The sequence below is a fragment of the Arctopsyche grandis genome, chromosome 6 (assembly GCF_051622035.1).
Source record: "Arctopsyche grandis isolate Sample6627 chromosome 6, ASM5162203v2, whole genome shotgun sequence".
Classification (NCBI taxonomy): domain Eukaryota; kingdom Metazoa; phylum Arthropoda; class Insecta; order Trichoptera; family Hydropsychidae; genus Arctopsyche; species Arctopsyche grandis.
The window spans coordinates 25,770,568-25,786,240 of NC_135360.1; the positions used below are offsets into that span (position 1 = coordinate 25,770,568).

A 15,673-nucleotide genomic window follows, 5' to 3' on the forward strand; every position below is an offset into this window, starting at 1 on the left:
TCGCTTATACGACATGGTCGAGTTTGGTTGCCTTCCTGCGAGTGGGGACCAACTCGGCTGGGTTCGGAGAGCCGCTACTCACTCTGCCTTCAGCTGTCATAAATAAAACACGTGCATTAACATGCCAGTCGTCTCATTCGTTCATCCTCCATAATATGAACGATAATGATGCCATCGTAAGACTTGTGTATTGTTGTGAAGGTAAAAGGACTACTAGTCATATGTGAACCAGTCACAGGACAACTGGTCGCTCTAGATCCGTCACACGTGATCACCCGCCACACTAAAACTGGTCACGAGAAAACCGGTCACACCCAAAAATTCGACCAATTTTAATTTTGGGTGTGACCAGTTTTTTCGTGACCAATTTCACCGGAGTTCGGTGCAAACGATCGAAAAGTGCCAGACAGATTGAACCACAGATTAACTGGATGGCTGCTTTAAACGCAATTCTCAACTTCACGAATGAAAAATTGCACATCAGATGACGAGTAACCTTTCGATGTGCACAGATGCAATTATTAAAATGATAATTATCAAAATTGAGTTGGATCTTTCTGGCGAGTTTAAAAAGGAAAAATTCGGAACTAAAGTATCAGAAGCACAACGTATACAGGGTAGGTATGTCGGGACTTCGGGTAGATTTCACTTAGTGTAAGTGCGAGCAGTGCGCACGCATAAGGTACACGTGTCGTTAATCTGTGGTACAGTCTGTCTGGCGCTTTTTGATCGTTTGCACCGCATCGATTTCACCGTTGTGAAATATATGAGATCACTGGTTTTGATTCGGAATAGCACAAGTTGTGCTATATTCCTACAACACTATTACATGAAAGTTCAATCGACAGGAGCTTTGAGATCCTTGGCGTGTTTTTTTTTACATAAACAATACTAATACATGCAATTTTTAAAATCGATATCATGTTGTGACTATAAACGTCACATGAAAAGCAGCTGATGGTTTTAGGCGTATTTAACAGCTGATCTCCAATTAAGGCATTATTCTATTGAAATAAATTTTGAATTGGAAATATCGCTCGCAAACTCAAATGATAAGAACGCTTTCGGTTCATAGACGCGATAACGATTGCTACGGCCTGCTGTTAATAATAAATAGGGGTGATCGGTGTTAGTGTTGGTGTGTGCGTGTGCGTGTGCGTGTGCCCGAGTTTGTGCTGCGGCTCTCGCCGTGGTGCTCTTCGTGGCCCCCCACGGCAACCCCTCGCTTCGTCCTCCCCCTCTGCGAAACGTCACCACGACCCCTCTCCCTCCCCCTCCCTCTCCGTTACGTCAACCCCACAACCACAACACCAGCTCGTCAGCTCGTCAGCTCGTCAGCTCGTCAGCTTGTCAGCTTGTCAGCTTGTCACACACTCCAGACCTGCTACTTCGGTAAACATCACCGCCTACCGGGCCAACACTATATACCTTCTAAACCTGACGTCTTCATGTATAATATCATCTCTCACAACACGTTCTTAAATTTTTACGCATTCATACCATACTATATTGTGCAAAATATTCGCTGAAGATTTTTCATGATTTCATCCGTCAGATCTGACATAACCTCTAAAATTAATATGAACAGTATAATTTATATTAAAGATTTGATTTGATTCATTTTTATTATCATGTTAATTTAAACTCAATTATGTAGATATATTTTGATATTTATCTTGATTAAATGTTCATGACTCATTTTTTTTCAATTCAAGCAGATTTTAGTTGTTGAAACCTTGCATCGTTCAGTTTTATTCGCCACAATTAATTTAACATAAAAAGTTACGTATGGATGGTTTTTATGTCACTTTTACAATGTTTGATTGTGTGATGCGTGATTTGAGTGCTACTTGCGGTTGCCGGAAATTTATCTTATGCTATCAAATGTAAAAAAAATTCATCACTATTAGTAAACATTAATTGTTTTAACTTGTGGAAGTTGTACTGTTAAGATAATTAATAACATTGCAATTGCCATCCTTATGTTTGCACAAATGAATCATCATTTAATCTACAATGTCGATATCGTATTTATCATGTGTATGTTTTTGTTTATTCCAATTTCAGATATCCAACATGTTTAACACGCGCTTGAAAGTGAACCACAGATTCGTTGAAGAGTGAGAATAGATAGATATAGAAGACTTTGAAATGTTATTGTCAGATTCGTAACATATTTTAAATTTTGCTCAGAGTTAACATTACCCATAGCAAAATGGCTGTTAATTTTGATCAAAATGATATGACCTGGTTCGTATTGCCATTTATTCCGCAGTGTTATTAACTTGATGCTGTTTTAACGTCCGTCGTTTGTTTCAGCTGGTATTTCGGCGGATTGTCTAGAGCCGACGCGACTCAAATGCTTATGAATGAACGGGAAAGTGGAGTTTTTCTTGTCAGAGACAGTAATACGATACAAGGCGATTACGTTTTATGTGTTCGGTTAGTCGGTTGATGAAATTTCATCGGTTATGTTGTGATTTGTATGAACTTGATGAATATCATTCTCGACTTTCAGGGAAGATGGACGAGTTTCACATTACATTATAAACAAGGTGGTTCAACCTGACAGTACTACTAGGTATCGCATCGGTGATCAGATATTTCCGGATCTTCCAACGCTTTTAGGATTTTATCGATTACATTATTTAGATACGACACCTTTGATTAGACCACTAGTTTATTCCGCCCCGCCGGTACCGGTTCTTGAAACAGTTCTAGCTAAATTTGACTTTGAGGGCACTGTGAGTATACTTTAATTATAATCTTTGGGTGTTTTTTTTTATATTAATTTCGATTATTTTAATTGTAACTTGTATTATTTTCATTAGGATACCGATGATCTTCCATTTAGAAGAGGCGAAGTCTTGGAAATAATAAGCAGAGACGAAGAACAGTGGTGGACGGCTCGCAACAGAGCTGGTAATACTGGTTCTATTCCAGTGCCGTACGTTACTAGGGTAAGGATTCAGTTTTATATACAAAGCTTATTATATATTTGACATCGATTCATAAATCAATTTTTCATTTTAGTACGTGGAAACTAATGCTAATAACAGCAACAACACAGGTACAACTGAACGTAATAGTGTGCCGCCTCCAAATAATGCTAATCAAGACGATCAGCAAAATAACAAAACTAATATGCAGGTGCTTAGAAGCGAAACCAGTCTTTTAAATCATTTAGCTGTGCATTTATTCATATTTTGATTATTATTTCAGAGAACATTGCCGGCTTTCGCACGAGTACGTCAATCTCGTGTGCCGAACGCTTACGATAAGACTGCATTGCGCTTGGAGCGCGGAGACATAGTCAAAGTCACGAAGACGAACATTAACGGACAGTGGGAAGGAGAACTCAATGGTAAACGTGGTCATTTTCCATTCACGCACGTGGAATTCTTGGACGAGCCCGTACCATTAAATCAAGTGTCGGACGTCTCGCACGCCGGAAACGGTAGTTAAAATTCTCCAATCATCACAACACTTGTACATACTAGTATTTTTTTTAATATATATATAATAAGTATGCTCTATTCATACAGATATATTATGTATTATTATTTTTTTGTGGTAATTTTGTTCATAAACACGTTATTTTTAACCTTTGTATATTGTTTGTAAACAGAACTTCGATTACATACTATTCGAAAGTAGGTGCGAGTGTATTTATTTAAATATAGTACGTAGGGCTATATACAAAACGGGACAGGTTGAATTCCGCTCCGTAAGGCAGTCCTTATACTGAAAAATCAGACCGACAAGTTTGTATTTAATTTGTGTTTAACACAGTAGTAAGTATAATTGCATGATATTCATGTTGTTTGAACTCTTTTCACCTGATATACATATGTCTTTGAAATGTAACACATTTTTTCGAATTAACAAAAGACGGAATGTAATATGTGTTTTAAATTAGTAACGCTAACGCTTACACATCCCAAAATACGCAAATCGTCCACGGAGAAGGATGTGCTTATTGAGCTATATTGATTTGTTTTTCGTGTATGGGTATTTGAGCATTAAATTGATCGTGATTCACCGTAGCACACCATGAATTGAGATTTTTTTTACATTTGTTAAATGTATAATTATTTTCCAATTAGTCATTTAGTTTTATGCAGAAAATTCTACAGTAGAAGCAATTATTGAATTTATCTAGTTATTTACACGTATGTATAAATGATATATTTTTTAAACTTTTATAAACGTAATAGTGTTGTACAAAATTTATTGCAAGAATTCCATTGTTTGTTTTTTTTTTCTTTTTTATCGACGTACTTCGTTATTAATATAAAAATATAATTTACGGTATCATTCACGTTTCGTTCTTCATGTTTCTGATATGTAACATTTTTTGTTGTATCGTTGGGTTTGTATGATAATATTGCATATAATGTAATGTGGATAAATAACTTAATCTATATTCAGTTTCAATTTCATAATATTTGGAATTTGTCATACACTAATCTTCTACTTAAAATTAATGGCTCGTACATACATACAGGTCTGTTACCGAGAGTTGGCGCGAACAAATTCACTCATTTTGTGTCGGTGAATAGGTGTATAGCATGCTGTTGCACTGCATTCAATAGTAAAAAGACGCTCTGTCCCTTTCGCACGATTCTGAGTAGGTGGACGCGCCAACTCTCAGTAACAGACCTGTTTATACATATATGTTTAATAATATGCATTTTTTTTATGCAATAGATGTTTTTTTGACTGATAAGCCTTGTGAATAATCAGCAGTTTAATTTTATATTAACATAAATATAAAAATTTCGTTTCTATTTTGTACATGTATATATTTGCGTTTATATGTAAGGGTGCCATTGTTAATCAATATTTATTTAGTTGTTTGAATATTCTATATTATATTTTTATTATACATGTGAATATGTGGCTATTCAAAACAAACTTATTATTTCATTTGTTTGAATTTATTTTCTTAATCATTCTGCGGTACATATTACTTTTTTTTTTGTGTCAATTTAATCTTTTGAATTTGGGAGTAATATAATCCGTTTTATTTTTAATGTGAATTCTGTCGTGTTGGTGCTGTATGTTATTATTTCAATTGTGATTTTTTTATGAACCGTATGTATTAGAATTCATTCTTATAACAGCATTATTAATTGTAAGATCATTATACAAATAGTGGTTGCTGTAGATGTCGATAAATTATTGAGTAATTCTAAGTTGCAGCTACTATCCAAAATATTTTATATCATACATGTACTTTATGAAATATTTTATTTTGCATATACCTATTGACTTGTTTTTATAGAGATTTTAATTTTTATATTATAAATTGAAAAGGTAAAATTCAAACTGTCCTACAAAAAAGCTTGAACTGAAACATCAATTATTTTTATATTTTTAGTCATTTAATTAAAAGTGTTATATGAAATTCACTATATGCATAGCTTAGTGTTGAAAAGTCCCCCCCCCCCCCTCCCACTGTACGTCCTTCATACATTAGAATAAAATAACCTATTGTCATAAATATATTGCATAATCCCGCCAAATGTATGATTTCTGGCAAACATACTTTGAATGTTCATTATTCATATTAGATAAGAATAAAAACCAAATTTTGCAACTTACAAGAAAAACTATTTTTATCTTTAGGGTTAAGCGCGTAAAGAAATTAAGTACTATGATCATGAGATATTAATTATAATATGAATCTATTTGCTAAAAGAAAATTAAATTTATTGTGAGATTTTGTAGGCACTATAAATCGACAAGTGATATAGAAATAAATGTGGGAACAAGGAATTGAGATTTCACCTTAAATACATTTTAACATTGTGCATAATCTTTCCAACCCCAATATTTGATTCTCAAATACTGCATTTACAATGAAATTCTTATAATTTAACTTTTTTGTTTGAAGTTTGTTAGTTCTAGGCAAAAATTTATTTAACCTTAAAGATAATCAAAATTTCGTATTTATATTTCAAAAATTATATCATAAGATATGAAAGAAATACTGTGAAAACGTCAACATTGAATTGCTCATCAAATCTTATTATGTCTTAAAAGTTGATACGTATTTCTCATGCTTCTGTGACTCATAGAAAGAATATTCATATACCCTATTTAACCATTAAAATGCATACATTTATTTGTTCTATCGATTAATTGTATATTTGTAGTATGCCATTTATAAATTTAGTGCTAATCTTGACATACATATTTACAAAACGCGTAAACAAAAAGGTTTTCCGGCGTGGTGGTATGCAAAATAGCTATGTATAATTTCTCGAATATAAATATAAATATTATCAGGATTAAAAATATACATATTGGCCAGTAAAATATATTTTTATAAGTTTTGAGCACAGTTTTAAAAATCATATTCAACTAAATTGTCGGTTTATTAACACTTTTAGGGGTGTCGAGTAATGATAATTTTCATATTGTTTGCAATTAAAAGTGTTCCAAATTTTTTTGGACGTATTAATATTAATATATATTTTTGTTTGAATGTGATTTCATGTTGTAATAAATTTAAACATTAAATGTGGCTAAACTTCACAATAGAAATAGTAATATTATCCGAAATCAGATAATAATTTTATACCTTGTGAAATAATAAGCAATAATATATGTAATGGTTGTTTTATTTATCCTCAAATTATTTTACTGGAATCCCAAACTAATTACTGCATACATATGTATGTATGTATGTCCCACAAAAACATGGTTTACGAAAACACGATCAAAATATTGAATGTATACGTATATAAATGAATGTTTTGTATGTACATATGTTTGTTTTTCTGCTATACAAGTTCACTGTTTTCAACTTGGCCTCTACACAAGCTTTTTTTTTATTTTCAACTCCCTAAACAAGTGCCAGCTAGTAATAGAATATAATACAAACACTACTCGGTTTCATTAATAGACCAAACATCTGGTTTTTACCTATATTTTATCAATACATAGTTGCTATAAATGCTAAATATACTTATATATTTCAAAATTTATCAAATACACTTATAAATATGTGGGTTAATTTTCATTTAAAGTAATGTTTCCCAGCCGGGGACAAATTATGCACAGTTATTGGGATAAAAGTAAAGGACTGTTTACAAATCTAATATATAATTTCGAAATAGATGAATGTATCTTTGGTTGGGAACTGTTGGAAAAGTTTCTATGTCGACGATTCGATTTGTTTTTTTTCGATTCAAATAAATTTAATAAAAAACAAATGAATATTTACTATTAGATTCGCCATGTTTAAGCTGTTTATATTACAAATACTGAGCGAAGCCGGGTAAAACCACTAGTATTTTATATTTAATAAATAAATTTATATTTTACCATGGTGCAATTGCAGGCTGCCTCAAAGCTATGGTTTTTTTAAACTTGCAAGTACATAAATTTATTGATTATAAATTTAAAATTATATTAAAATAGTAGGTAGATTGATTGCCAGTTTGATGAGGAACCGTTTCAACAATTAAATCAGACAAATTGGCAAACTCTGATAAGACACTATCGACTTTGAGTCACAAATATCCAAGTCTGACCAACAGCAATGCAAAAATACCCTGAATAAATTCCTTTCAATCGAGTTCAAGCCAGGGCTTGAATTCAGGGCTTCGCGGTGGTTAGCTTTAATGCAACCACCGAGCTGTTATACTGGTTCGGTGATTAATCCGCAGAAAACGATCTCGCGCACGTCACTAAAATCTCGATCACACAACATCTGGCACTCGAAAATTCCATCCGTCAAGATTTACCCACGTTAAATATCATACTAACGAGACTCGAGTGCCTGATAAAGGTCTGTTCATACCTAGTCGGCACGAACCGACTTCAGCAGGTATCCGGCCGTACGAAAAGTATTCTTTGGTACATTTTGTATGGGTATGTTCATTTCAACCGTCACGTTTACGCCACGGCAGGCTTACAGCAGTACCCGACATTTCTTGTTCATACCTTACAGCAACATCCGTCAACGTATCGTATCCGTTTTTTTGGCCATCGTGGAAATATACACGCGAATTACGTGCCATGAGTCTGCCGCTTTGCTGTTTTGGACCAATTATTGATAGTGACAGTTGACAGCTGTTCAATCTTTCGACATGGTTTTGGCGCAAATATTTAAATTTTTTACGGAAATATTTAAAAAAAAATTGTCCATCATCCACAAGCTCCTTATACAGTGTCCAAAACTCTCCTTCGGTTTTTCTATTTTTTAACATGGGATGCACATAAAAACGCCTCCGTGTTTTTTATTGCCTTCTTGAGCTTCTTCTTCCAACAACAGCGCGATTATACATAATTTTTCGTTCGATAAACGCCGAAACATTTTTTCTGACTTGTATTCTGACGCGTAGCTACGAATACACGTGTATGCATTCATATTGAAAGTACTCGACAATACGACGTAAGCAATATTGCGCCGTATCGTCATGGTCTCTAATGTATAAGTAAGCCGATTTTGCCTTGCACTCGACCAAATTGCTGTAAACGTGACGTGACCGCGACGTGTAGGTAGATATGAATAGAAATGTAATAAAATGGCATATTTGAAACGGAGTCGTGCAGTGCTGTTAAGTATGAACAGACCTTTACAAGTTGTAACTTGCAACATCAATCCACAAGTATACAACAAAACAACCTAAATGCATTTTGAAAAGTAAGATGTCATGTTTCGTATTTTTTAAGGAATATAATTTTTTATTCCTTAAAAACACGCCTGTATGCGTTGCATACATTTGTATGGTAAACGGATTATTGCGCAAATTGCGATCTCGCGCACGAAAATCGTTGCTACAAAAATCGCGAATACAGAATATGCGGCACCCGAGTTCTCGTTAGTACAATATTTCGCATGGATAGCTTTCGATTTATGAAGTTTTTAGGTGCCAGATGTTCCGTGATCTAGATTTTAGTCATTTGCGCGAGATCACTTTGTAAAGGTCTGACCGCACTATGCGACAATCGAATGATCCGACACTTAACAACAGTACGCGACCAAGTGTTGTTTGTATGAAATTGTATGAGACAGTCGCATGACGTAGAACAACACCTTGCGTCAAAGTTGACTTTTCGACCAACTTTGACGCAAGGTGTCGTTCGCGACGTGACGCAAGTGTCGTTGAGTGGGGGTTGCCTTGCGACAATCATTCTCCTTCTTCATATCGTGACTTTGAAATAGCATGTAGCCATAATCTTGTGGTTTTCCTCGATTTTTCTTCTTCCTCGCATATCAAAGATACTATAATAGCGTCCGTTTCGTCCATCTTGCTCCGAGGTACCGAACGAATGATTGACATCATTTACCGCGTAGTGTCGCATCGCTGTCGTTCAAGTGGGGTTTACCTAATATTGTCGCACACTGTTGTGAAGTGTCGGACCGTTCGTTTGACGCAGAGTGCGGTCAGACCTTAAGTATGTATTTGATTAAAAATAGGAGTTGTATTAAATTAGCTAACTAGCTAAAATTATATAAATAAATAACAATCCGTTAATCATTATAACATAATCAACCTTAAATTAATATACTATTACATAAATTGTTGAAATGGGAATTGATTTTAATTTAGTGAGACAAGTGTCAAATGTGAACCATGCCGTGAATATATTGCGCTACGGCCAATTGCACAAAAAAACCATTCCAATTTGACAGCCACAACTTGCGCTGTCAGTGGCGCTCTAGCCTTTGTGTGACGAGGTTGGGTCGAACGCGTCTTTGTTGTTTAACACGTACATGTTTATATTGCACAATGTGCAATTTTATCTTTGTGCAATTGTAAAATTCAGTGCAATTTTCAACGTGAGTCAACCGACATTGTTCGAAAATTTGAAGCGCGTAGATGTGATTTCAGGTCAGTTTTTTACACTCTTTGTTGAATTCCTTTATCGCTTGCAACTCGAACCGTATATAATTGTCCGAAAAAAAAAACTAAATCACCATGCATCATTACAAAGGCTACGTAATTTTCAATTTCGCAATCGAGTGTATAATTATCGCTTCAGGAAACGTACGAAGATTGTTCCGCGTGACAAATGTTTTGTTGTATGTCCAATGTTTATTTTTTCATTTGCAAGCTAAATTCACAATTTAATTACAAACTAGTGTCAGAGATCATTCCAGCAGCACAATAGCTGATTCGCATTAATAATTGTAATTAATTACTGACTTTCAAGGTTGAAAATTAAAGCAATTGTTAAATTGAACCGTTTCAACACGATAGGCATAATTGCAATGTACATCAGTGGCATTCATATAAGAAAATTTTTTATTTTTATCTACTTTTTCTAAAGTTTTGGCATTCGTTGCCTTTTTATTTGGCACCTACATATACCCGTGATGATTGTTTTTGAATGTTTTTTGTGCCTTTTACTATCTATGTAGTTAATAGGTGATTGGTTATCTAATGAACTACATAATTCATCTTGTGTCGAATTTTATCACATTGCATACTTTAACACTTTTTGTCCTTCATATTTGTTATTTTAATCTAAACTTGTATTATTTTTATACATTTGAATAACTCATCGATGCTATGTTTGATTACATTATATATGCATGAATCTATATATGAATCAAATTGTATTTTAGTAATGATGAATTATTAATTTCATTGAATTGATTCAGAAATACATGCATATAATGTTGAACATTTCACATATAATTTATTATACAAATACTTAAAAGTAAAATACAATTTTTATGAAACTTTTTGATCAAATATGGTCAAAAAGCATCATATTTGATTTCTATTTTTTTTTTCTCCATATTTAATTATTAAAATGGTATTTTTTTACGGTTACATGTTCAATTTGTAGCCGTGAAGTATTATAATATGGAGAAAGTTTCGTCTCGATCACAAAAGTTTGTTCAACTATAATACCATCGGTAATGCATCGTTGTATTATACAACTTATCATTTGTACATTTCAATACAAAGTTCCATTGAATTCAAGAATTGATAGACGGCTACATTACAGATCAATTCTTACAATCAAACTAAGCCTCAAAGAAAAAACAAGTTCATATTATAATACTAACTATGATCCATTACAACATTTCATACGAGATGAATTGATAAACATGTGCTTTGTTGTGTGAAATCATCATGACCATAGGATAACAGGTCGTCCTACTTATGTGCATAGGTCAATTAGTCCGTCGACACTAAAGTCTGAGAGTTTCTTCGGCCCGTCTTATCGATTTCGAACGTTTTAGGTCACAGAACAAAAACCGATGCACAGATGAACGATCGTCAATTAGCATTCGGAGGTCGTCGTTGCCAATTGACCACAGTTTGTACGCACTCGCCATTGTAATGGCAAATCTATACTCGCCAACGTCATCGGTCACGGTCAAAACTTTTTGCTACCATTAAATCTTTAAGTATACATATAACATATCTTAGTATCTTGTTACACGACCTTTATTTCTTTTGATAACTGGATTATTATTTTGTGATGCATCGAAAGACACGTCATGTGTAGATATACATAATTGTAATGATATGTATGTTCGTGTGACTCGTGTTTGCTTTGTGTGAAAGTGAAAACACAGCTCGGTAGTGACATTAGTTATTATGTGCTTAATATATTGTGGATTTCTCGCGATTCAATGTTAATGTGTGTTTGTTGTAATGAATGCCACTGTGGCGATGACCGGACAAGTGTTTAATGTAGTGTTTGATTTAATTACTGAATTATTTAAATGTTATTTTATTTACATGCTAATGTATCAATAAAGTTAGGCGTTGATGTCTTCTTTTATAGTGAAAATACACACACATTAGATTCTATACAATATATACATTGTATCGGTTAAAAGTTATTATGTGCCAATCAGTTTTATTATCACTGTTGTGTATACATATGTAATATTATTTTATTTTTATATAAAAACTGACATTTCATCGTTAATTCTGAATTATATTTCATCATCATATATATATATATATATATATATATATATATATATATATATATATATATATATATATATATATATATATATATATATATATATATATATATATATATATATATATATATATAACAGTGCTATTATGTGTGTTTGTGCATGTGTCTGTGTGAGATAACGCTCGCCGTACTATAATAGTCGTTTCGATTCGACATGTAAAAATACTGCCAACAAAACGTACGAATATAATACGAACATAATAACAGATCAACAAAATCTTCTATATATACTGTTTGCTACCAATGTTTCCCCCTAGGCTATAAGTCTCAGAGCATTTAGCGTCATCTATTGAAAATTTAATTAATTAATTTTCTATTGGTGTTTTATATTGTTTATGGCGCACCGACATCTCAGCGCAAACCAACTTAGCGCCGACCTTTCGGCGCAGACAACTCAGCGCAACGACAACTAGGCGGATGACAATTCAGCGCATGGACTATTCAGCGCAAAAACAATTTTTTCAATAAGTTTCAAATGCGTTTTCAAAAATAATTACTGTATTGAAATTGTCGGTCATATCTACATGATAATTTCATAAATGCGAATAAATTTATTTGATACTCTTTGTGCCTTGAAATATTACGCAAGCAGGGTTTCTCAACTAAGGCCGCAAAAATTATTTTTAAGCAGGGTTTCTAAACCGGGCACAAAGGCCCGGTTTGTCTGCGCCGAAAGGTCAGCGCTAAGTGGGTTTGCGCTGATTTGTCGTGCCACCATTGTTTATATGTATGTAGGTATTTAGGTAGTTTTTACCATTTTTTTTTCATATTAAACAATTAAATATAAATAATAAATTAAATATATCTAAAAGGGGTCTACGTGACGAGACAGAATGTTAAATTACAGAAAACCCAAATATCAGAAGGCAAAGATCGAAAATCGAAAGATCTTAAGTCGAAAGATCAAAAAAAAAATGGTGCATGGTGAACGGTACATACATACTCACTTAATTTGCGCGAGCAGGATACAACAGGAACAAGAGGAATATGCTTTTCCTCCCGTATTCTGCGCGCGCACATTAATTTTTTTCCCAAAAAACTGGTTCACGTTTTTCAATTTCTATTGTCAACCTTTTTTTTTGCTCCAGGTTTGTAGGACAATATTGATTGATAATATGTAGTTAACCATTTTTCTTGGGAAATGAAAACTCCACCGCCGAAGAATAATTACTATATACGATATATACTAGCGTTTTGCCCGTTGAAATTCAACATACATTTTTAATTTAAAATGATAAACGATCCACAAAAAACTCTCAATGAATATATATTTATGTATTGTTACACTAAGCAACAAAAAAATACCGGTGCTTAGTCTAATCAGTTTGAGCCACTGAATTTGATTATGACAATGAGTTTTGTCGACTTGCTCTCGTTTATGAGATATGGGCGTTTACAAAAATGCGTAAATTTACATATTTTTGGCTTGGGCATTCTTTAACTCGAAATCTAGTATTTCTGTACCAAAATTAAGTATCAAAATCAATAGTCAGATATTTTTCCTATTGATTGTAAATTTTATTGCTGTAAAATACTTATAACTAAATTATCTAGCGAATTTTAAAAGTCAGAAATATACTTTTTTTTACATATTTCACATTTCGCGGCAACTGCTTTATATTTTTCACAAAATTACTTTACATATAATATGTAATTTATAAAAATAAAATTATTTTTTCAACAAAAAGGGAATGATATATTGATTTTAATTATTAGTATCAAATCAATGGATATGTAATGTTGCGCTGAATATTTTCTATGAATCGCGAGGACCAAAATTCTTCCTCTGACTGATTAAAAAAAAAATGTGCCAAGGATATGTTTAGGTTGATAGTGAAAAAAACGACGTTATTTGCTAAACATATTCCCGCTAGATTTTATATAATGTGTTGCCAAATACGTCCCGTCCCATTCGCAACTTGTCCCGCCGCAAAAGGATATTGCTCTGGTCAAAATCCGAGGCCAACTTATTATTAAACTAGTCATCGGTGCAATGGTCACAAAAAAGGGGCACTATTGTTAATTTCATAGAAAACCCCTGTTTTTTGCTCTCCTGCTTTGAACACTAATGGAATGAATGGTCTATTGTTATTTGCAATTGTACCGTACCTTATCCTAAGTCTACTTATTAGTTATTATTAGAGGTAGGACCGGAAGCGTGCTTTTTCCAAGAAACAGGGCGTTTTGGGTCTATTTTCCAGGAAATAGAGCAAACTACAAACCTAGAGTCCAAAATAACGTTCATCATAAAAATGAACAAAGCACGGCGAACAATGAACAATGAACTGCGCAAAGTTGGTCCGCTCTTTAGTTATTATACATAAATTTTCATTACAATACTCAGCAAAAGATACGGTATTTATTAAAAACATTCTAATGATAAATATTATAAAATCCTTGGATTATATTTTAAATTATGGGGCCGAAAGTGTCTGATTATTATCACACATGTATATATGTATATATAATGAAAAAACATTAAAAAAAAACGATAACATACACGTCCTTCGATATGCGCGTAACTTTTACCGTTTTGGCCAAATTCGACCGGCCATCCGTCGCTTGCGCAATGCACCTAGTTTCTTGTCGATTTCAAAATGTGTATAAAAAATATGATTGTTATACATTTTTCGCTATTTTTTGCCACTCGGCAATATTTCACTTGGGTCAAGGGCCGTTGAGCCACTCATTGCGCATTAATTGAAACGTAATTACCCGCTAAAAAGCTGTCAATTTTTATTTATATGTATATTGTCTCCGTGTAAATCTTTGATGGGTGTGTAAAGCTATAAAAAATTTGTTCGATTGCTTCATATATCGTAATTCTTATATTTAGATTTACGTTTTTAACTATGATGTTTATATTACCTGCCGCTATAATCTGGAACACGTCGATCATAATATCTAGAACGTATAATTGATATTATTGAAAAAAATTAGGTCCCAATGTAAACGTATTTAGTGTTTATACCTTCGATTGGACAGAGCACTCTTCAAATGTGAAGGTCCATTTGATATGTGGTCAGATTGCAATATTTGAATCATACTAAAGGTTTCATTAATGAAATTTAATTCCAGTTTATAGTAAGGGCGAAAACACACTGAGAGGCACGTGGTACGTGTTGCTTTATTTTTTTTTAGATAATTTTGTACATGTAAAAAAAAAAGCAAGCATGCATAACCTTTCCTGCTGCACGCAATCTTCCTCTGGAGTGTTTTCGGTGATATTTTATCTTTGTATTGACATAGGTTTGACAGTGATCAATAACGGTGATTCCCATTTTTTTTTAATTATATATATACATATACATATATGTATATATGTATATATTTTTTTGATTTACATACATATTACGTTCCATGGCAGAAATTACCCCAATTGGACACACATGGTTAGATTATTTTTGTACATACATACATATATAAGTACTAACAATTTTTTAAATATATCAGTATACATATGTATATGTAGAATGCAATATATTATAGATATCTATGAACACAACAAATTTGCGAGAAATACATTATGTAGGGTAGCATTTATAAAATTCAACAAATTCGAGATGACTCAAATTTGCGAAAAACTTGGGAGAAGGATACTGGTTTTGTTATATCAATAGCTCTACCAGTGCACTACGCTGTGACTAATTTGAAGAAATTTGTACGAATCAATAATCAAATGAACATTGTAATTGAATTA

General features: G+C 33.1%; 1 protein-coding gene and 1 long non-coding RNA gene across 2 annotated transcripts in view; both read left to right on the plus strand.

The window, feature by feature from the left end:
- Positions 1–1,131: 1,131 nt before the first annotated feature.
- On the plus strand, positions 1,132–6,618 carry Crk (Crk proto-oncogene, adaptor protein). The gene is made up of 7 exons (XM_077432171.1): positions 1,132–1,392; positions 2,068–2,250; positions 2,320–2,442; positions 2,519–2,744; positions 2,832–2,960; positions 3,034–3,150; positions 3,223–6,618. The coding sequence occupies exons 2-7, from the start codon at positions 2,216–2,218 to the stop codon at positions 3,463–3,465; spliced, it is 873 nt and encodes a 290-aa protein (XP_077288297.1). The 5' UTR covers positions 1,132–1,392; positions 2,068–2,215; the 3' UTR covers positions 3,466–6,618.
- A 3,079-nt stretch (positions 6,619–9,697) lies between these two features.
- Positions 9,698–15,673, plus strand: part of LOC143913195 (uncharacterized) — a 56,064-nt gene continuing 50,088 nt past the window's right edge. Inside the window, exon 1 of the long non-coding RNA XR_013260693.1 lies at positions 9,698–9,851. This is a non-coding gene — a long non-coding RNA (uncharacterized LOC143913195). The remainder of the gene's footprint in view (positions 9,852–15,673) is intronic.

What these genes read in the sequence shown, in the direction of transcription:
- Crk (XM_077432171.1), top strand. Translation starts at nt 2,216, where the DNA reads ATGGCTGTTAATTTTGATCAAAATGATATGACCTG. An exon ending in GATTACGTTTTATGTGTTCG is followed by an intron (nt 2,443 to 2,518) that starts GTTAGTCGGTTG and finishes CTCGACTTTCAG; the next exon opens with GGAAGATGGACGAGTTTCAC. An exon ending in AATTTGACTTTGAGGGCACT is followed by an intron (nt 2,745 to 2,831) that starts GTGAGTATACTT and finishes TATTTTCATTAG; the next exon opens with GATACCGATGATCTTCCATT.